The sequence below is a fragment of the Eleutherodactylus coqui genome, chromosome 13 (assembly GCF_035609145.1).
Source record: "Eleutherodactylus coqui strain aEleCoq1 chromosome 13, aEleCoq1.hap1, whole genome shotgun sequence".
NCBI classification, from domain to species: domain Eukaryota; kingdom Metazoa; phylum Chordata; class Amphibia; order Anura; family Eleutherodactylidae; genus Eleutherodactylus; species Eleutherodactylus coqui.
In genome coordinates, this window is record NC_089849.1 from 88450981 (window position 1) to 88473376 (window position 22396).

Here is a 22396-nt window from a genome sequence, read left to right on the forward strand (position 1 = left end):
GCTTCGTGGTATCGAGGTTCAAAATCCCAACCTCCAGAAGTGCTGACTGTGATTGGTTCTTAAGTGCCATGGCTCAGCCAATCAGAGCCAGCGCTTACTGGAACCGGGGATTTTGAACCTCCAAACCAGGAAGCGTTTGCTGAAAACTACAAGCAAGTCTACCGATGCTGCAGAAGAGACATGCGGCGGACCTGACAGCGGCTGTTAGGTTTGTGTTTTTTTCTCTCAAATCTCAACCATTAACCCTTTCCAATCCAATTTTAGATTCAGGGTTCCCTAAAAGGCTCTCTTTTTGTTGTTACACAACGTTACCATCTGCTGGCTAAAGCCAGTGTGTGTGCGCCAGAGAGGCTGGCAATAGACAGTAAGAATACCGTCAGACGTCTTCTGACATTGGAGCTGTACAAGCTTCAATCAGAACGTAGGAAGATGTCAGACAGTGGGGATTGGAAAGGGTTAAAGTGAAGCGTTTGCTGTCTAAAAGTGGCCTTCGCCAACACTGCAACATACTATTATGGCAGCCCACACTAACGTCATAGCTGGTGTGACGTAAGAGTACATCCCTTGGCGGGATGGGGGTTGTCAGTCTGTGTGTGCTGTTTGTCTACATCCAACTTCTCCTTCCTCTTCACTTTTTTCTCTCTCCACTTTGCCATCTCTGGCTATTACTTCTCAGTCCTCAATTAGCGCATAATGCTTCCTGCCCAGAGGGAAGCCCCAGCGCTATCATTAACACATCAATACTTTCCTTTGGCCTAATCCACTCATAATTATTAACACATCAGCATTTTTCTCCTCTCCTCCCAGGAACAGAACACTCTCATAAACTTGTTTACTGCAAGTGCTTCTAAATGACTGCCAAATTGGTTACCACTTCATGAGGAAGCACAGCACGATTCATACGCATTCCTGGAAGTTCAGTCCCATACATGTCACCCTATAGATGAGGAGCCACAGGCCACAATTTTAAGGGTAGAACGGCGAAGTAGGATTATTTTTGCGCTTTTGGCTTCAGATTGATCCCAGCACATTACTTACGCACTGGAGACTCTGCTTCAGGCTCTTTAACCATATTATACACACTTAGTATCCAGGAGGCGTCTTGTAAGTGCTAGATGGCAAGGTGGTCTGCGAAGGCAGCACAATTAAATTAGCAATTATCTCTAAAATGTACACAAAATGATACGGATCCAAGAAGAGGAAGGAAACTCAAAAAAATATTTTATTACAAAAACGGAGATAAGAAGGGAAAAAACATGAAATAAAACACTACAAATTTTGACATTTAGAAAGTAGACCATTTCCACTCTGGGAACGTGCATTTCTCATAAGCAGCGACAAATCCTCTGAAAATGTAGACTTTTCTTTCAGTCCTGGGGCCAAGGGGGGGGGAAAAAAAAAAACCTCTGAAGAGACTTCCAAGCCAAAGACTCCTACAGACACGCAAATTATCGTCTTAGTCAGATCCCGACTCGTTCGAACTCGGTGGGGTACTTGCCATCTCTTCGTCTTCTGAACCCTGACAAAGTAAACCATTTACAAGACGTTAAAGCAGACAGCCCACCGGGGGAGGGGATAGAGCAAAATGACAGACTGTATCGGCGTGTACCTTTTTACGTGCGCTTTCATCAGAGGAGCTTTCGTCGCTGGACACAAATTCTTTGCTCTTAACTGTGTTGGTCTTAACTGGAGTTCTTGCAGGAGATACCGCTTTCACCGATTTCCCCTTTTCGGGCTTTTTTGCCGATTTCTTCTCTGTTTTTGACTTCTTATCCCTTCAAAAGAAACAAACAGTCAGTAGAAAACTACAACGTGACACAAAAGGCGACTGCTGATGTGTAATGAGCCCACTCACTTTTTGGGTGCTTCAGATTGATTACCCTCATTGTATTCCTTCATGGCTTTCTCATAATCCCGCTTGGCTTCCTCTGCTTTACGATCCCATTCCTAACAAAACAAAGAGAAGTGTCTACTTACAACACAAACGGGAATGTCAGCTGGGGTCAAGTTCGGTTTTACCTACATAAGGGCGTTCTTACCTCTTTTTTCTCTTTGTTCATGCTTTTCCATATCTCCCCTGCTTTTTTGGACAGGTCAGTGATGCTGATGCCAGGATTCTCACCCCGTATCTTCTCACGGCTGGCATTCAACCACAGCATGTATGCAGACATTGGTCGTTTTGGTGCAGCGGGGTCTTTGCCTTTTTTACCCTAAAAGTGACGGAAACAAAAATTAATAACTGACCCGTATCAAAAGAATAAGCCAAGGCAGCGACTATCTCTCCATTTTCTTGCTAAATGAAAGATGGCAAATGTTTCCAGGAGATCAAAGAGGAAAGCGTCCCTCAACCATTTACTGTTATGCATGTATAAATGTGCATAAAAACGTCTTTATGCACAGACAGTACAACAGTGGACCATGTCTTACAGCGCATTTTTCACTTGAAAGGGTTGTCAGAGTCTAAACATTAATGCCTTATCATAGTGATAAGTCACAAATGTCTGATCGGATGAAGTGAGGAGCTGTTCTACAGAGACCACATGCTCAGTCCGTCACAGTCAATGGTTGACCATGGGACAGGCCAGAAATGGCTTAGTGATGCTGCCTTTGTTTCAGCAATCCGTGAAAGTCACGGCTGTTGGAACTGTGCCGATCAGACACGGGTGGCATATCCTGCTAATATATGGCACACATGCCTAGATGGATACAATTCATATAATCTCTGCACATTTCCCGAAGTGAAGGGGTGTAAATGGGAAGTAGATATAACTTTTCTAAAGATATCTTTACCATTCCTATTGGTGTTACCTCTGCCTTTTTCCTTGGCTTCTTCTCTTTAACGATTTTCGGTTTCTTGGCTTTCTTTTTCTTCTTTTCTCCCTCATCTTCATCACTACCAGCACTGGATGAACTGGCAGAGGGATTACTATCAAATCTGCAATGGGCGAAACAAGCAAGATGGAAAACAGCGGTGAATGCGCTGCATACGAGGGCGAGGCACTGCTTAGTTCATGTTACTTACTCTTCTGCAACTTCATCCTCCTCCTCTCCGGGATTAAAGGATTCATCTACAAGTACACAAATGCAGCAAGTGTAAAGCAGTGGACTACGAAGCAGATGTACAGCAATGGCGGACTTTGCGGCACTCATTCTCCTATTCTCATACTCTGCAACTGTTTACTCAACCCGTATGTACATGGAGGAGAACGGTTCAAAAATTGTTTTCATTCATTATGTAACCCACCCAGTATATATAAATCAGTCTCCCAGGTTCATCAATGCACCCACCCGACCTCCTTCACACTGTGTATCCCATCCTGCTGCCATGAGGTCTCAGCCCCAACACTAGCCCACTCTTATCGATTTTGATGAAAGTTGGAATTGTGCTCCATTAGAATGGCAAATTAATTTGATTGATCGCCCAGCCCTACGCTATCTATTCTGACTAATTGGTATGCAGGGGGTTATCTGGCTGGCATTTTGTTATGGGGATCTGTAATTTTTAACTTTTAGAGGGTTTGAAAAAAATTGGACCGAGTTCTCATTAGGCAAAAAAAATGGAGCAGCACAGTTGATAAATTGCCCAGGAGTATTAGCAATATACATTTTTCTTCTTACTTTATATAATGTGAATACGGTTTATTTACATAAAATCGGAAAGCCCCCTGGCGTGTTAACCACCCTAGACCCCAGAAATACGAAGTATTAGCCTTCAACTACTGTACAGCAACGGGTCTTCTAACGTGCTGAGAAATAAAAGAACAAAAAGATGTATAAGGCGGCCCGCAGACAGCCGGGTCGGATCCCGCTGTGAGAATTCTTGCAGCGGGATGCAGACCCATGCCCCTGCACAGCCCTGTGGCTCACCCGCTCCCGGCGTCTCCTCTGCTCTGTGATGTGCAGGCTGTCGCCCAGCTGGCGCATGCGCTGAGTGAAGCCAGCCCCTCACCAGTGACATTTCTGTGCAGGCCTCTGCGAGACCCGCACAGAAATAGAACATGCCGCAATTTGTTTTCATGCGGGCAAATCGCGGCTGTGTGCATAGGACTGCATTATCTAATGCAATCCTATGCAAGCGGGCACAGGCGGAAACTCTGCGTCTGAATTTCCGCCCGTGTGCCGGGGGCCTATGGTGTATGAATATTAGCTCATCATCTTATAATACTAAAGATATTAGAAATATTAACTACCAACCCACTTAATAGTGATGACTAAGTGCCCAAACTACCTCATGTAAAACTAATTGGGGAATTTTACAATTACACTTACAAACCCTGTGTTTGCCAATATTAGTTAAATATCACTTAAGCAGATGGAAATCTTGTTTATAGGTAATATAAGACCTCCATCTAAGAAATTTCTATACAGATTCCAAAATGGCAAAGGGTGCAACAAAGGCTCGATTCACAACTGCATAGAAGGCTCCGTTCCGAGCCTTTCTGGCTGGCAGGAAATGCTGGATGAAAAAAAGTTGTGCATGTAGGACTTTTAAGTCTGGTAAAAATGGCAGACAGGCGCAGGAACCCAATGGATCCCAATATAGTTAGAGATGAGCGAATGTGCTCGTTTAGAGCAGTTACTCGATCGAGCATCACTTTTTTTGAGTAACCGCCTAATCGGGCGAAAAGATTCGGAGGGCGTCGGGATAGCAGGGGGGAGCAAAAAGCACAGTACAACAATGTGTGAAATTGGCGTTACAAGACGGTCTAACGGAACAGCTAAAAGCACATTAGGTTTTATTATTTGCAATGTGAAGCACATTTCCCTCTCACCCGTCTCATCTCCAGAGTCATCGCTGTCTGCATTCTCCCGAATCTTTCCTTCTTCTTTCATTCTCTCCAAATAAGCATCATGCTGCTGATCATCATCAGAGTCCGCATAATCATCATACGGCTGCTTCACACCCTACAGGAGAGAAGTCGATAAACAAGGGGCACAAGGCATTAACGAGCTGCCAAGAGCACGCATGTAGCACTTCATTACAGGGAATCACCTCCCAGATGACCAAGTCATGCAGATCAGCAAACCTAAAGGCGGGCATCTACTTAGACCGGGTTTTAATCTGCAGTGCGCTGGAGTGAAATCCGCCAAATTAAGAGGCACACCAATCTGAATAAATGTGGTTACCCCATGTGTCAGGAGTCACATTGATGCCAGCTATGAGCTGGGGTACATTTGAGTCATCATTAAGGCTGGGTTTTCACATACAACAGAGTACATCAGCCGGGTGGAGCGCTCCCCTTCTGTTAAGTCTTCCCTACATTTTAGGAAAACAAGGAGGATGATGGAAAGAAGTCGCTAATTTTTGCACAAGTACAACTTGCACAAAAATATACAACTTTTGCACCAGATCTTTGGCAGGTGGCCATACATAAATTTTACCAATGTCTTTCTAAGGCTAATGTCACATGGATGAGTGAAATATCAGGCCATGAGATGCGTCCCAATACCACGCTCGCCAACATGCAATGTCCCTGCGGATGAAAGTCGTTCTTGTGTTAAAAACGCCTCGCATTACTTAAGGGAAGTAGCGATCCTCCACCGCGGCGATGGATTACGAACGGTTTCCCATTGTTTTCAATAGGAAATCTCACATCGCACTCGCATGCACTTCCAATGACGGTCGATGTTTTGCCTGCCCCATGGAAAACAATGGCTGATGCGTTTCAAGGCAACACCCTAAGATAGGACATTTGTTTGCAACCGAAAGAAACTCAAAATACCACATTCTTTCCCCTAAGCTCAAGAGGCAGCCCGACAGGTCTGGATGTGCTCTCCCAACCATGGGGCATGGATCTGGCTTATGCCTTCCCCACACTACCTTTTATTCCCTTGGTTCTATACACAATACAGGGGAGCAGAAGCACAGAGATTCTCATAGCTCCTTTCTGGACCAGAACATCCTGGTTCCCGCTCTCCTTGAGTCCGAGACCCCATTCCTACCATCCACAACTTCTGTCTCAGGGTCCAATATAATCGCCAGATCACGATGCCAAGACCATGAACCATCACAAGCCAAGACTTTTCGACCAGGGTCTTTCAGAGTCGTAAAGCCATCACATATTTCATATGCTCAAGTGTATGGAGAAAGTTCTGCTTATGGTGTGGTTTGGAGCAACCAGATTTACAGGATCCGGATACATCTAGAATCCTTGACTTCCCCCCAGGCTGGATTTGAGAAGGGTCCAAGTCCTAGAACCCTTAAGGTTTAGGCAACAGAGAACTTGCTTTTGGAGGTAAACTCTAGTCCCCACTGAAAATTATGACCTGGTATTGCTCCAGTCGTTCTGCCAGGACTGGATGATGTGGAATGTAGAAATGTCTTACTATTAATTTAGTTTCCAGAAGTCCATCATGACGGCACCTCTACATTCCCACCCTAGACAGATTTTTCTCCCCTGGTACATGTGTGAAGTAATATTGTATAAATTGTTTAATAAATCTGTTATGTTGGCATCTGCTGTAGTTATTGGAAAAACAGAGGGTGGGTAGGAGAGGCCTTTAACCCCTTAACGCTGCAGGACGTACATTTACATCCTGCAGTGTCGGGGTATGTATGAAGAGAGGTCACAGGGCGACCTCTCTTCATACAGAGCGGGTGTCAGCTGTTTATTACAGCTGACACCCGTGGGCAATAACTGCAATCAGTTCTGATGGCGGCATTTAAATCCCCTGAAAGATGTTCGGAGGTCCCGTATGGCCCGCCCGCCCCGTGATGAGATCGCAGGGAGCCGTGCGGATGTCATGGCAGCCGGTGGCCTTCTGAAAGGCCCCCGGGCTGCCTATCGAGCCATCCCCGTGGGGTGGATTCATAGACTGCCTGCCAGATTGCAGTATGATGTAATGCTATAGCATTACATCATACTGCAGGAGCGATCAAAGCATCACATGTTGTAGTCCCCTAAGGGAAGTAAAAAAGAAAAAGTAAAAATAAGATCAATAAAGTTTTACTAATTGTAAAAAAAATAAAAAATAAAAAAAAGGAAAGTTTAAAAATCACCCCCTTTTGCTATATCTAGAATCATAAAACAAAAATACATATTTGGTATCAATGCGTTGGTAAAAGTCCGATCAGAGCAGTGCATAATTTACCCTGCATGGTAAATGTTGTCTGAAAAAAAAAAAATAAAGAACGCCAGAAATGCACTTTCGGTTACCCCGTCTCTCAGGAAAAAAATGCAATAAAAAGCGATCAAAAAGTTCTATGTATTCCAAAATGGTACCAACGCAACTACAGAACGTCCTGCAAAAAAAAATTAAAAAAAATAACCCCTTGCACAACTATGTCGACGGAAAAATAAAAACATTATTGCGCACAGAAGCTGGTGGCAGAAAATAATTGAAAAAAAATAATATAGTACAGCAAAAAAAATAAAATAGGTAGATATAGATCTACACACACACACACGCACGCACGTTTAATATCGTAGCAATCGTACTGATCCAAAGAATAAAGTTATGTCATTTTTGTTGCAGTTTGTGCGCCGTAGAAACAAGATGCACAGAAAGATGGCGGAATGTCATTTTTTTCCCCATTTCACTCCACTTAGTTTTTCTGTACATTATATGGTATATTAAATAGCACCATTTAAAAATACAACTCGTCCCACAAAAAACAACCTTCATACAGCGACGTCGATGGATAAATGAAGGAGTTACGATTTTTTAAAAGGTGGGAAGAAAAATGAAAAAAGCGTCCGCGTCCTTAAGGGGTTTCCTCATGATGGAAACCAAATTAACGGTAGGACATAATTCCTATATTTACATTTAACACATAATAAAACCTAAATTTCATAATTAAAATAAACTGAACCACTCATTACCAATATACTTTGTGAAGGTGGAGACCAGGCGCACGTCAAAACCCCACATTGCACTTTATACATACAACCTATTTTTCAGACTATAAGATGCGTTTTTTGGCAAGAAAAAAAATCTTACCAAAGTCCCTGCGTCTTATACTCTGAAGAACTAGACCCCCTGATCGCTTCCTTAATGATCTGACAGGGCGCTCAACGCACTCTGCCTGATCACTTAGCTACCTACTAGAAACCCTGCCTGGTTATAAGGTGGACACATCCACTGCCAGCTCCTGTCAGCCACCTCCGCCCGCCCAGCTGATCCTGAGTGATCACACAACCCATGAGGCTCTTCTTCTCGGCCTGCTCCACCTCCTGACTGATGACAGTCTGCGCTCCGCTCCAGTCTATTGCTGCACTTTGTGAAGTGCATACAGAGCCGGCTGCAGTTTATGAACTGGCCTAGCATCCGGACAGGGCAAACCGTGTGATCCGTATTATCCTCCGGCCCGCGAGTGCAGCCCCCATAAAATGTGCTCACCATCCCAGTGAAGAGTTCTCTACATCAGCCGCTCATGAGCTCCTCCACAGTCAGACCAGAGGTGGACAATCAAATGTGCGGAACAGCATTATATACTATACGTGCCCAATATCTCCATCAATGAGGAAGAAGCCCCTTATTTTTAACGGCCATTCTGGGGCTCCCTTGTCATATTTTATATGGGGGGTCTGTCTGTTAATCTCAACTAAAGAATTCTGAGGGGGAGCTCAAACATACAAAAGTATAGGTCAATCATTAAATCAGGAAGATTTTGCAAATTAGTATGAAATAGGAAGAAAAAAAACTATTTTCTATAGCCTAAATCTAGAGTGCATCCTATAGTCAGGGGCATCTTGTAGTCCAAAAAAATAGGGCTTATTATATACTAAAGGGAAAAAAAAATCTCCCCATTATATATTTATTTTGCTGCATTCTTGTTTTTAAAACAAGAACAAGATCTAATCAACTCTAAGGCCTCCTTCCCACGAACGGATTTCCGCCGCGTAATTCGCGGTGGAAATCCGTTGCGTTGCCCGCAGTTATTAGGTTCTATTGAACCTAATAGCTCAGGGCTCACGGTGCGGAATTCCACCGCGGAATTCCGCACCGTGATTTCACCCGTCCTCACCCGCGGCATGCTCTATTTGTCGCGGGTGTACGCGCGAACGGCTTCCATTGCAGTCAATGGAAGCCGTCCGTTCACGCTATCTTCCGCTGTAGCACAGCGGAAGATAGCGTGAAACCGCTTCCCTGCCCACCACCGCCGCGTCATGTGACGCGGTGGGCGTGTCACATGACGTGGCGGAGGTGGGCGGGGAAGCATCATGTGGGAGCGAGAACGTCGGAACCGCAGGTAAGTATGGGGTCTCCTGGGGGGCGCCGTGACGGTCACGCTCGTGTGCAGCCGGCCTAACTGTGATCTAGCTGCAGACTGAGGGCTTATTCACACGAGCGTATATCGGCCGGTGTTTTCAGGGACGATATATGCTACTATCTGATGCATTGGATTCCAATGCATCAGATCACACAGGAATATTCCCGCGGCGTAAAAGCACCCGGCTGGCCAATATAGTGCCGGGCAGGACAGAAAATCCAGGAACTATCTTTCCCGGCTGAAATACGTCCACTGCCATAGACTCCTATGGAAACCAATGACAGCAGCCGAAAGGGGAGGTGGGAAGAAGTTTAGCAGCGTGACTGCTAAACTCAATCCTCTTCCTCTCTGCCCCTTGCCGGCTGTTTGCAATGGAGGGGGCTGGACGTGGGAGGGAGGGACCCTCTCGTTGTAGCAATCAGCAGGAGTCTCAGCAGCGGGACATGCACTGATCAAAACTTTTGGCACATAAGTTGAAAGTGAAGTTTACACTATGAAAATTTAAAAGGAGAGTAATCACTAACAACACGAAGTCAAAAACAAGGTCAGTCCAGCCGAGAAACCTATACCCTGGGAGACGTCTAGGCAAACAGCAGGGAAGGGTGCAACACAGCGCTCCACACACATCGCCGCGCAGAGTGGCTTCCCCCGGGTTCCCTAGCACTTCATTAAGGTTTAGTCACACGTCTCATCTCTAGCTGTAAGTTTTTGAACACATTTGAACAAGTGACAGACATCGCAGGAAAGCCATGCAACCATGCATACATACTTAGAAATGGAGCAATTAAGTGGCACAAGTGCAGGAAACACGGACTACCGATCCTGAGACCTAATTGTTTCTGACACGACGCCGGGTTAAAATTAGCAGACACTGAGGGCTTGTTCACACGGGCATAAGCGCTTGTCGGCCACGCAGATACGCCACATATTTGCACAGCCGAAATGTGCTTACGCCTGCATGTATATATATGTGCAAATACACAGCGTGTTTGCGCACACAATAAAAATAAGCACAGAATCACACAGATTTTGTGCATATATGCGCGGTAAATACGCATTTTTCAGTATATGTCAAGTGCATTTACACACGTACATTGATTTCAATGGGCTTGTGTGGTGCACCAAGATAGTTCATGCCACATATATTTCTTCACGCAATCACACATCGCATAAAAAAAACCCCACTCGAGTCAGTAAACCCGTTGACATCAATGCCTTCTATTCACTGCATATTAAGCGCAAAATCTGTGTGTGTAATATGCTGCACAAATTTGCTTGTGTGAACGAGCCCTTAGGAGAGAACTTCCAGGTGTTCTAGAAGCAGCCATGAACACTTGATCCCTGCCCGGTTACGTCTATAGTGTTAGGTGCATGAACGTCTATCGGAAAGACATGCAAGAATATCTGTAACTCTCGGGATACATGGCGAGGCAGTAGGCTGCTCTGACATGAGTATTGGCATACAAGGCAGTGATGCCCTCCATGCTGTTACTTCTGCATCATATTCCATGCTTAGAACTCCTTGTGAATACACACATTGCAAATCCACACTGCACACGTATAACCTGGGCCCGGGGCAGAGGGTGCTGACCTGTGACTTCTAACATACAAAAACAGGGGAGAAAACCATGAAGAACAGCATTTAAAGACCATAAATGAGGAGACGCTGCAGTAAACCAAGCTTACCTCTTTCAAGCCTCTGTTTTTGATGTTTAGTTTCTTTGCATTGACAAAGTCAAACAATTTCCCGTATTCCTCCCTGGAAGAGAATTATCACAGTTATAAGTGTCCATATTTACAGTAAGAAAAAAAAAATAGATTTCTGCACTCATTGTACAATTTTTAGTCTTCCTAGGAGGTGGGACAGTAAAGGAAAAAAAAGTCATCTTCCCCCTACACTGCCTATACCCAGCCTATAGGCACCGAGCTAGTCGGGTCTGTACCCAGACAGAAGGAAAGACAGCCAAGAGGCAACAGAACCAAAGAGCAATTGGCAGGTGCCTGGTAGAATGGGAAAAAGATATGAAGGACAAGATGGCGCCGGAGTCTGATGGCTGCATCCTGGTCAGTGCACCACCATCCCGGCGGAGTGCTCTGATATCCAGGACTGGGGACCTTCTCGCAGTCACATAGTATGCCTTGCATATAGCTGAGCAGATCCAACAAGGTATGGGTTTTTAGAAAGCCCGTAACCCCTAAATCATCACTCCAATTAGGGAGCCCATGCACATCAAGGAAAGGTTGACAAGATATAGGAGGCGGCCCACCCAGTATTATACTTGTGGATGGACTACTGTCTAGGATAAAAAGGTATAGAATTGTCCACTATACGATCGTTGTCTGTTGGAACCATTTCCAGGTGGTCGGCTGAAGGACATTTGGTCTTGCGGCACCCATTCTCTTATTGTGGTGAAAGGTGGAAAACGAGATATGGAACCGGCCTATTCTGGAGCATTAAAAAGTTGAAATGACAGGGAAGGGCAGGAGTATCAAAGGCCAACAGGATGGGGGAAGCAGAATATGAACAGGTACAGATCACACAGGAGGCCTATAATGGGAAACTGTGTGTGTAACAACTGGAAGAAAGACCGTATAATGGGGTTAGAAGTTTTGGTAGGTTAGACACCACACCTTGCAGCGGACACCACGGGGCGTCTTCATGCAGGATCAACTCAAGCCTCTTCTGGGCCACTCATTTTGTATGATCTTCTTGAGTGGCAAAGGAAGAAGTAGATAATTAGGGCAGAGCCTAAGGGGTTAATAATGCATCTGTCGTAACCTGTTTTCTGCTATCTCAGGCACTGGATGCAAGGAGCAGAAGTACACTTTGCCCAACTTGGTAATGAATCCACAAAACCTAAATTACTCAGGCTGCCCAGAGACAGAAGCAGTTGTCCCTGCACCACGGTGGTGCAAAAGTGTGTCAATGAAGGGGGAAGATGGTTTAGCAGCCATTTAAATACCTGACTAGTAGCCCCTAAGCTGAAGTGCCATGGAGTAACAGCAACCACGTTTTACTAGGCTACAAAGTCAGGGCTTATAATCAAGCGGTGGTGCCAAGGGAGGAGGAGGAGGATACAAGAGGACCGCAGTTATCAGCTGGCCTTGGCCACAAAGCCAGGGTCTAGATTAGGACACCCACCTGAAAAAAGCGAGTTATGCCACCATGAGCCAAAAAAGAACCAGGGATGGGGGGGGGGGGGGGGGGGGGGGGAAAGGGAGGGAAAGAGCCTTGTTCAACTTTGGAGCGGGCTTTGGAAAAGGAGAGAGCAGCAAAATACTCCACGGACTGAAGTGGTAGGTGGGATAACTGTGGGGACTGGAGGTGCTGTTGGAATAGAAAGGCGAGGAGAACCTGGGGAGCACCAGGTGGAAGGAAGAAGAGCCGAAGTAAAAAGGCCAGAAAGATAGGGAAGAGGGCCAGATGGGCGAGTCATACTCACTCACCTTCTTTCCTATGGTGGGCTTCTTGAGTCTGGTCTTCTGAGCCTTGCAGCGGTGCACCATGCTCTGGTATGCACATATCCTTAACACGGTGCACTTAATGTTAGCTCAGTGCCTATAGGCTGCGTTATAGCTTGCATAGGGGCAGCCAACGTTTGTTTCTTAGTGCCCAAGTGGCAGCAGCCCATGACCATGGCTTTGTGTGTCCCTCAATGGTCCTTTACACGTCTTAGATACTGAAAACAACTTCTATTAAAAAAGTGAGGATGTACAATGACTTATGATTTGGGACCGCAGTGCTAAACTGTCTCCAGAGCTACTGGGAGGAAAGGGACAGCTTACCCTATGTTGGGCTATGAACTGCCAGACTCACCTATCTTCTCACTCTACACAATTGCAGACTACTGTGAGCCTACTCTCTGCCCAGCACGGACATGTTTGGTCCACGCGGGGTAGGAAGGGAAGCCCAACGCCATGTGCAAGTTGAGTTTCGCTTCCTATCAAGAGACAGGACACTTTAGTGATGCACTTTATTGTTAAGTGCAGGAAGACATAAAATAATTCCTGTTCAGAGAGCACAGCAGCTACTATGTTATGCCATGGTGGAGATAGCTTTTGTTGTACCCCTACAAGGTAGGTTAATAAATAACTTCCAGGTATAATGCCCTTACATTGCCAGATATAACCAACCTCTCAATGTTGCTGAAAGTGTATTGTGATGCTTGCTTGGTCTCTATTTCAAAGTCAAAAGATCTAGTGGTTGTTGTGCCACGTGCAAAGTTCACACAATTGACTTCATCAAAACGGATGTGGACGGGGGGCTTGTGCACATATATAAATCCCCGCTCCAGAGGATACAGCAGTCCTGAGCTGGCCTTGTATGAACATGTGATGCACTGGGCTCCAGAGTGCCTGTCAAAAGAGCAAGAAAATTAGAGCGCATTAACATGGTGGACTGTCAGGGCGTATTCAGACAGGTGTATGCGTGTTGTGCCCAAGAAGCTTGTTGCGTGTCCTATTTTCGCCCAGGAATGGACCTGAATGAGACACAGCGATTGTTTTTCACATGTATAGGGATAAATGTCAGATTGTAGAGGGTGTGACTGCTAAGACGCTCAGGGATTCTGAAACCTTTGCACCCCTTATCCTACATGGGAATAGAATAGTGGTGTACATAAATGACCATCGCTCCATTCAGTTCTATCAAATTGGGGGTGAGCAATGCGCTCGGCAATCTTCTCGCTGTCCCATGGATTTTAATGAAGCGGTGGTCACACATGTACACCACCGCTCCATTCTAATGGACGATACCGGGCTCATAGATCTCAAGACCCCCCGTAGTAGCAGCAGCGGTCGGAGCCCAGCGATCTGACACTTATCCTCTATTCACATTAGTGTGAAAACCCCTTTAAAACGCAGAGAAAACACAAAATCATAACATTTTAATTTGCAGATAAATATGTGAAAACTTTAAACCGAAAAGGATGTGTAATATTGTTAGTGGATGTCATGTTACAGCAAATGAATACACAGTAGTAACTCAGGGCTCCTAGGCCAAGACACACAGGGCTCCAGATAACGAGCAAAATGGTCGTCAACACGACCTATAACTTTCAAATGGAGACAAGCATTTAGTCTTGTTGCCATTTGCGAAGTTCCCCAGCGCAGTTTGTCCCACTTCTGTTACTTTTAAGGGGTTGTCCGAATTGTAAGAACTCTGGACAACCCTATTCCTTTGCATTAAAATAAATGGTGATATACGCACTTCTCCCCGCTCCCACTGTGTCCTGTGACGGTACTCTGTCCCCCGCTCCGGTCTCCGTTTACAGCTGCAGTCCCGCCTGGTTTACGGGATGTCACAGGGCTGCAGCCAATAATAGAGCTCGGGTCCCTGACTCATTTCACCAGGCATCGCACAGGCAGTTGTAGATATTGTTAAATTGTGGTCTATGGTTGAAGAAACTCCCTCAAAATGCCCCATCTACAGCATGCTGCATTTTGGAAAAATAAAAGGTAATGTGGGGAGGGGAGGGTCAAAAATGTCCTAAAAATGCAACACAATCAGTGCAAATAAGGAAAAAAAAAAAAAAAAGGAAAAGTGCAACAGTTACCCAACCAGTTTCTAAACGCCCATTTTGGGGCATGAAAGCAGCAACATTGGTTGCTATAGCCCAATGTTGCACTTTTCTCTTGCTCCAGTTTTGATAACTCTTATTATATCTAGATAACTTCATGTTCTTCTATGGACTGCCAGGAAACATTTGGTAAATCCCCGACCTAAACTCGGTGTGCGAATCCATCTCAGCCAAGTGTTGCTAACTAAAGATTACCTTAGAGTAGGTTATGGCGTGCACCTATTGGTGGCTCCAGGACGCCTTGGGACCAACAGATTACGTTATTATGATAGACACGGAGCAGTGGATTTATGTAGAAGAAAACTAGGTTTCTGATAAAACCTTAGTATTTCACAAGGTAGAAGACAGATTTTCTGCCATCCCTCGACCCACCACTGCTTAACGGGAGGTCACCCAGTAAACATGTGATGCAGACACTTCTCAAGAGCTCACCCTTGGAAATTTCCAGGTACTGTGATTTTGCGGTTTACGAGAGCCTTCATGACGCGACTAACCATCTCGTATAAACACCCAGACATGTTCTTCTTCAGTTTTCCTTCGAATCGCTTTTCAACTTCTTCTCTGCAGAAGAAAAAAAAAGGGGCAATAAACACAAAACAGAATGAATATGAAACTGTGATCCAACGAGAACATGTGCACCACAGACTGTACAGTTACCATTACACACAGTGCGAATTTACCCCAAAATATGATACACCCCACACTAACAACTGCGTACCCAAATATGGTGGTAGCAGGGGGAATAGCAAAGTCCTTATCTGAGCTAGAGCCGAGTCGCTAACAAGAAACAGCTCCAGCAGACTAAGTTCATCCATAAATTACATGTAAACTGGAGAGCCACTGATGTGGCCCTCGTACTAAAGCGGTGGTCTGTGATGAGATAGCCCCTTTTAAAGAATGGGAAGGTGCTGCATGTATACATATCTTAGTCTATACAGTAGATAATTCTTATAATCTACAGAAATACGTCCAATACTCACTCGCTCATGTTGAGGGTCAAAGTGATGTCCTCATCTTTTGAAAACAGCAGGATTAAGAAGTGATACCGCGTCTGCCCCTGTTTGATTGGAGGATCCAAACTTATCTGTTGGACAAAAAAAACATTACATTAAAAGAGATATTCTTCTTGATTTTTATAGTGATCTATGTTCTCCATTCTGAATCCCTATCGAGGCCAGGAAAGTAACTTTGTGAGTTGCCAGATACCCACAGGACCCCCTCCCCTACCAGTGTCCCCTGACACAGCTCTGTCTGTACGCATGTGGCTATATCTGGTACTGCAGCTCAGCTCCTTCTTTCTTTGAAGATGCCATGCTAAAGGATAAGTAATGAGTGGATCTGCACCTATTAAATGGTCTGTTAATCTTCCTTGCTGATATCAAATTTTTTCAGTGTTGATTTTTATGTTAAAAATGGGAGAGGAAGTTTTTAAAACTTAAATTTTTTTAATCATAAAAAAAAAAATCTCTAAAACATTTTTTTATTCGGGACTTTAACTAGAGCTCGTTTGATCATTCATACAATGTACTGCAATATTTCTGCAGGCATTCTATTAAACCCTGCCACAGTCACCACTTAATAAGCAGAAACCACCAAGAGGTTAAAGGGCGTGTCACCACAAATAATGGGGATTAGTTGGCAAACTAACATGCAGTTCAAGTATTTAGGGCACCTGCCTGTGTGTGTGTATGTATATATGTATGTATATATAAACTTACCACAAAGAACATCTGGCGCTGATCCTTATGTGGCAGTAGGAAAAGCCGGAGCACAGTTGTGTATGGTATTTTATAGTCAAAGGTTTTTCCATGTAGGTGGAGAAAAGAGGGATAGATGCGTATGTCATAACGACCACGGGGAGTAAGACACTGCAACTCCCGGAAAATGCAAACTGCATCGCCTGTTGCCTGGATGACATCTGCCTTGGAGAGGACGTTTTTAGAAAAGGCCTAAAGGCAGAGAAACAAATGCACATAAATGACAACACACACTAAGAATATATATAAAAAGGATTACATAGAAAATAGGAGCTGCGCTGGACACTAAAGTGTGCGCTGAGCCGTGTGCAGCTACACCGCACTGGAGGAGTCAATTACAGTTGCCAAAAAAGGAGAATAAGCAGCAGTAAGGCCCCCTGCACACAGGCGGAAATTTTGTGGCGGGATTTCCCATAGAATTTCCGTCCGTGGCCGGTGCCATAAGATTGCATTAGAAAACGCAATCCTAGGCAGACGGACGCGATTTGTCTGCGTGAAATCATACGTTGAAAACAAATCACGGCATGCTCTACTTCTGTGCGGGTCTCGCAGAGGCCTGCACAGAAATGTCAGTAGTGACAGGCCGGCTCCTCTCTGTGCATGTGCCAGCTGGCAGCCGGCACACAGCGCAAAGAGGAGACACCGGGAGCGGATGAGCCGCAGGCCTCTGCAGGGGCACGGGACCGCATCCCGCTGCAAGAATTCTCGCAGCGGGATCCGACCAGGCCGTCTGCAGGCGGCCTAAAAGGAATCGGATGGAAACTTGAGAAATACCAGAAAAGAGACAAAGACGGACATGATGAAATCTCTATACTTTCTTCAAACCTGTGCATCACTGTACTGCTTTAGGCCGCTCTCACCTGGGCGTATTGCTCACCTCATACAATCTTGGCGTATATTATACGCATACATACCAAGACAGTGCATGGAGATTGATAGCACACAGCAAGTGCGCACGTCATTACGTCATAAAGTTTATGGGTGCACTTTATTTGTTTTTACCATGAACTTTCAATAAAGTTATGGATGGGTTATTGGTCCTGGGGTACTCTGATGAACATTTAATCTTTTAGTGAGGGCCCCTGCACAACGCATGCAGTATCCGGCTCTGCTAGAAGCAGGGCCTATGCATACCTGCTCTGTCACCGAAGAATCTCTACTAGGAATGGACCCGGCGGTTCGCCGTTGCACATGTACAATATATTTTCTAAATCTTTCCCCCGCACTGTCGCTAGGCGATGATGCGTAATCCAGGACCGGTCCACTGTGTTAATTCTGGATGGGCTGTAATCCGCACAAAAATGGAGCATGCTGCGTGAGCGGAAATGTGTAGGTAGCGTCGAATCTCCATAGTAAGTAAAGGGCAATATTTGCTACAGATTCGCGGTGTGGACGCCGACCGTGGATTCAGCAGCAAATATCCGCCTGTGAGTGGAGCCCTAACTATATAAAACTTGTAAATCCCGCAAAGCCTGCAGCTGCTAGCCTCCCTATTATGATGAGAAAGTTCGGGCTCTATAGTCATTCCATCATTCCTAATCGTCAGAGCGATGCTCCGGCTCTGCGTGGCTCCTGAGGTTTAGCACAGTACCACCGACTGTCGGAGGCAGTCTGTACAAACTGTTCACACCAAGCCTGGACGGCTACTGTACATATAACAAGTCAAACAATACGTAAGAAAACCTTTACCTCTACCGGATCCACACCATCTTCTTGTGTTGGCGGGACATAGAAACGAATCTCCATGAGAGAAACATCGGAATCATCATTCTGGTGAAACTCCAGCGTCACCTCGTTCTTCCCCGTCGTACACTGAGACACATTGCTGAGAGGAAGCTCAAATGCCGGCTGTTCACCGATATCAAACGAGAGTAGCTGTCCTACAAGAACAGATGAATAGGGGCATATACTTACAGAATCCTTCTGCTCCCTTACTCAAGAACCTATGCGGCATAAATGCATAGGGCATTCAGCGCCACAGCCTGTACTGCGGTTTTTTGGCGCATTTTGAAATAATTCTGGCCCATTTGGATTAGTAAACCACCCCCAATATCTTGTTAAAGCCAACGTACCTCCAAACCTTGCACTACCCCAGTTCCATCCTTTCACACACAGATCCTTCTCTACCAAATCCACATGGAAGTGCGTCTTGAAGAAGTCAGAAATCTTCTCAAACTCCTGTAGAGAAAAGACAGAAATATAGGAATGTGTTTACATGAGGAATTAGAAATGAACACAGTCTTATGCCAATTAGAAATTATATATAGTGTGCACAACATAGCTCCGAGGGCGGAGGCTATTCTGCACATGTGTATTACACTATGCAGGACAGTGCTGCAGATCTGCGCTGTCCTGCATAGTGTAATATACCTATGCAGAGCAGCCATAGACATTAGAGAGCTGTCCTACCTAGTGTTAACATGTGGCAGACCTGACTATATCAGAGCTCCGACACGGGATTGGAAAGGGTTAACTTGCAACTGAGCCATTCAAATGAATTGGCTACAGCAGGAGACACGGCCCCTTGGACGAGCACTAAGAGGTGGGGGATTGTGGTGTTTCAGTTGACGCCATTACCCTTTCTTCCTGCCGATTTCTGGATGGCACCATACAGATCACACACGGATGACCCGAGGATGGGCAGAATTGCTTCAAGTTGCCCGAGATAAAAACTAAAATTGAATGTGGGGAACGCAGACAAATATATACAGGGCTTTATCAAAATAATGGAAACGCCTGGAATTGATCCTGCTGATCTAGGAGTTCCCATTATTTTTGATTGGTGTCAGTAAGAGAAACCAAGTAATCTTGTAGACATAACTTTTAACCCTTTGCAATCCACTGTCTGATGTCTAAAGACATTCTGATAGAAGGCTGTACAGCTCCGATGTCAGAAGACGTCCGGCAGGGTATTCTTACTGTATATTACTGGCTGCTCTGTTGTCAGGGGGCCTCTCCAGCATGTCCCATACTGCAGTCCTGGCTCTAGCCAGCAGATGGCACCATTGTGTAATGCCAGAAACAAAAAGCCCCCTAGGAAATCCTAAATCGAAAATTGGATTGCAAAGGGTTAATGGCTAACAAAAATACATGATGTAACAGCGAGCTTTTAGACCTTTCTACGGTCCAAATATAAATATGCCAAGATGCTACCCTCATGAAATCAGGAAGGGTGTCACAGGAGACGAAGTCCTCTCCTGATGGATGGTGTGCCCACCCTTAAGGATGTGCCAGCAGTGTTATAGCCAAAAGAAATCCCTCGAAAGTGTAGGTTCTGCATGCAAAAACAACAGCTGCCCCAAATCTACCTGCACCTAGGTGTGCTCTATATACAAGCAGGCATACCAGCTGGTGCCATGTCAGCACATCCACAGCATACAGGCTGCCATTTACAACATGCTAAAACTCAACTAGCGTGCTATGTAGACAGTGACTGCCTGTGTAGAGCACACCTCCCCGGAGGACCATGGCGGCATCTACTGCTGGCCTTAAGGCTATGTTGAATGGCTCTCACCAGGCACCTGTATGACCTCCACAAGCCTACTTACCCCCTCCCTGAAGCCATCGTATTTGTACACATGGCCCGCTCGTGTTAGAAGCTTGATGCCGTGCCCAAGTGCTACCCGACGCCACACACCCTCCGACAGATCAGCCGCTGCGATGTTCTCCACCTTCCCCGTCTTGCTGTTCTTGTACATGAGCCCGGCCTTGGATAAACGGAGGCGGCCATCATTCTACAACAGGAAATATTAAAACATGAATAGAGTGCAGGAAACGTTCTCATTGAAGGTCACCATTGATAACCGGCCCCCAGATCAGGACCCCTCTAGGAGCCAACAAGCAATAGCTCCGGCCCTGGACCGTCCATATGGTGGCCATGTAACGGTAAGGCCCAATGCACACGGGCGGGGTTCCGGAGCGAGTGTTCGTTTCCGGATGCTGCAGCAAATACTGCCCATAGGACATGCTGCGCAAAACGCTTTTCCACGCCCACAGGCGGAAATCAACTGCGATTTTCGGCTTGCAGGTGGGGGTGGGGAGAGAAAACAAAAATCAAATCGCAGCATGTTCTATTCTAGTGCAAGACTTGCAGAGACGGTTTCCACTGCAATCAATGGAAGCCGTCCGTCCAGCGGCGAGTCGCCGCATCATCGCCAGCACTGCACTGTGCACATGCAGCGGTGCACCAGCCGGAGCATGCGCAGCACAGAGGGAAGACGCCAACAGGTAAGCCAGGGGGTCACCACCGGCGCACAGGGTCCGAACGCTGTCTGATCTCACACAACCCAAGCATTGCAAGTTCATGTCCCCTACGTCCGGCTTCACACGGGCAAAAAAAATTGCACGAGATTTGTGCGCTGCGAGACGCCCATCTCTCGTGAGTATGAACCCCATTCTTTAGAACGGGGCGATACACACAAGCGAGGTTTTCACGCATGGCCCCGCGCGCGGGAAACAAGTCACAGCATGTTCTATCTTGCTGTGTTCTCTTGCATCGCGTCATCCGCTGGGGCCGGCGGCAGCGTCACACACTGGGTGCCCGCCATGTGAGGTCTCCCAGCTGACAGCCGTGGATCGCTACTTCCCCAAAGTCATGCAAGGCAGGTTTGATATAAAAACACCTCACATCAGCGGGGAAGTCACATGATGGCGAGTGCGATAAGAAGCCGGGAATCGCGGGCCCGTATCACGCTTGTCCTGTGAAGTTAGCCTGGGGGAACTAAAAAAAATAGGAGAATAAAAAAGTTTTATTTAAAAAAAACAAAAACAAAAAGCAATGAAAGTTAAAAATAAAAAGTCAAAATAATAAAAACAAAGATATTTGACGCCGCTGCGTCCGTAAAAGGTCATCGAATCAAAGTCATACATTGTTCATGGCGCACGGCGGCCATCGCCAGAAGGAAAAATACACGAGGGCAAAACTGCGGGGTTTTCGATCGCCCTGCTGTCATGAAAAAACGGTCATAAAAAGCGATGAAAAAAGGTGTATGTGCCCCAAAACGGTAACAAACGACAGGGAATCCTGAAAAAAACAAACCTGCGGTATAAGTTTGGGATTGTCGTAGTCGTACCGCCATGGCGCCATAGAAACAAGATCCCACAGATGGCGGAACTGCGGTTTTCTTTTTTACTTTTCACTCCATTTAGAATTTTAAAAGTTTTTCTGTACATTAGTGAAAAAAACAACTCGTCCCGCGGAAGCCACCGCGCCCCCCGACAGCGACGGAGAGGGCCTCAGCCTCATGTCCACAGAAGCTGACGCTGCCTGTGGCCCTGCGTACCGGTCCGGGTCTTCTATTTTCTGTACTGCGGATGCGTACGGACGCGCCGGCGGCGCACACACAGGCGCAGTACGGGGTTTTTAAATTCAAGCTCCTGCTTTGCCGCGGATCGGACGGCTTTCACTGACTTCAACAGAAGCCGTCCGTGCGGCAACCACACGGACATCCGGAAAGTAAGTCCGCGCGTGTGAATCCAAGTGCGGACGGCGGCGCTTCCCTACAGCGGCTCGCACTGCGGATCATCTGCGCAGATTCAGAAAAATAAATCCGGCCAGGAGGCCCAAATAATCGGTATGGGGAGGAAAACCGGAGATCACACAAAATCATAATAAACTATCCGGCGAGGAAAGGGTTAGCGCGCCGTGCGGCGCCCCCGGTCCCGGCACACGTGCGGCCGCCATGCTCACCATAGAGCCCTTCACTTCCTGGTAGATATCGTTGAACTCCAGGGTGTCCGCCATGCTGTCACGTGTCCGCGGCTCTTCCCGCCACTGCGCGCCCGGTCGTCGGAAGTCTCAGCGGCCTCTTCCCGGCTTCCGTGACTGAAATGTCGTCACTTCTCCT

The 22396-nt window shown here is 46.2% G+C and overlaps 1 protein-coding gene across 1 annotated transcript; it reads right to left on the reverse strand.

Moving 5' to 3' along the window:
• Window positions 1-1204: 1204 nt before the first annotated feature.
• On the reverse strand, window positions 1205-22396 carry SSRP1 (structure specific recognition protein 1). Its single transcript, XM_066588214.1, has 16 exons — window positions 22240-22396; window positions 20099-20284; window positions 18623-18728; window positions 18240-18430; window positions 16512-16742; window positions 15774-15877; window positions 15226-15354; window positions 13349-13570; window positions 10901-10973; window positions 4773-4905; window positions 3023-3068; window positions 2809-2935; window positions 2040-2210; window positions 1856-1947; window positions 1610-1775; window positions 1205-1519 (listed from the first exon to the last, which is right to left on the reverse strand). The coding sequence occupies exons 1-16, from the start codon at window positions 22291-22293 to the stop codon at window positions 1457-1459; spliced, it is 2094 nt and encodes a 697-aa protein (XP_066444311.1). The 5' UTR covers window positions 22294-22396; the 3' UTR covers window positions 1205-1456.

Excerpts from the sequence above, each read along its gene's own strand:
- SSRP1 (XM_066588214.1), bottom strand. The coding sequence starts at position 22,293 with ATGGCGGACACCCTGGAGTTCAACGATATCTACCAGGAAGTGAAGGGC. Across the intron at positions 18,729-20,098 it reads ACGATGGCTTCAGGGAGGGG|GAGTTTGAGAAGATTTCTGA; the intron begins GTAAGTAGGCTT and ends TTTTCTCTACAG. Across the intron at positions 2,936-3,022 it reads GAGGATGAAGTTGCAGAAGA|ATTTGATAGTAATCCCTCTG; the intron begins GTAAGTAACATG and ends CGCCCATTGCAG.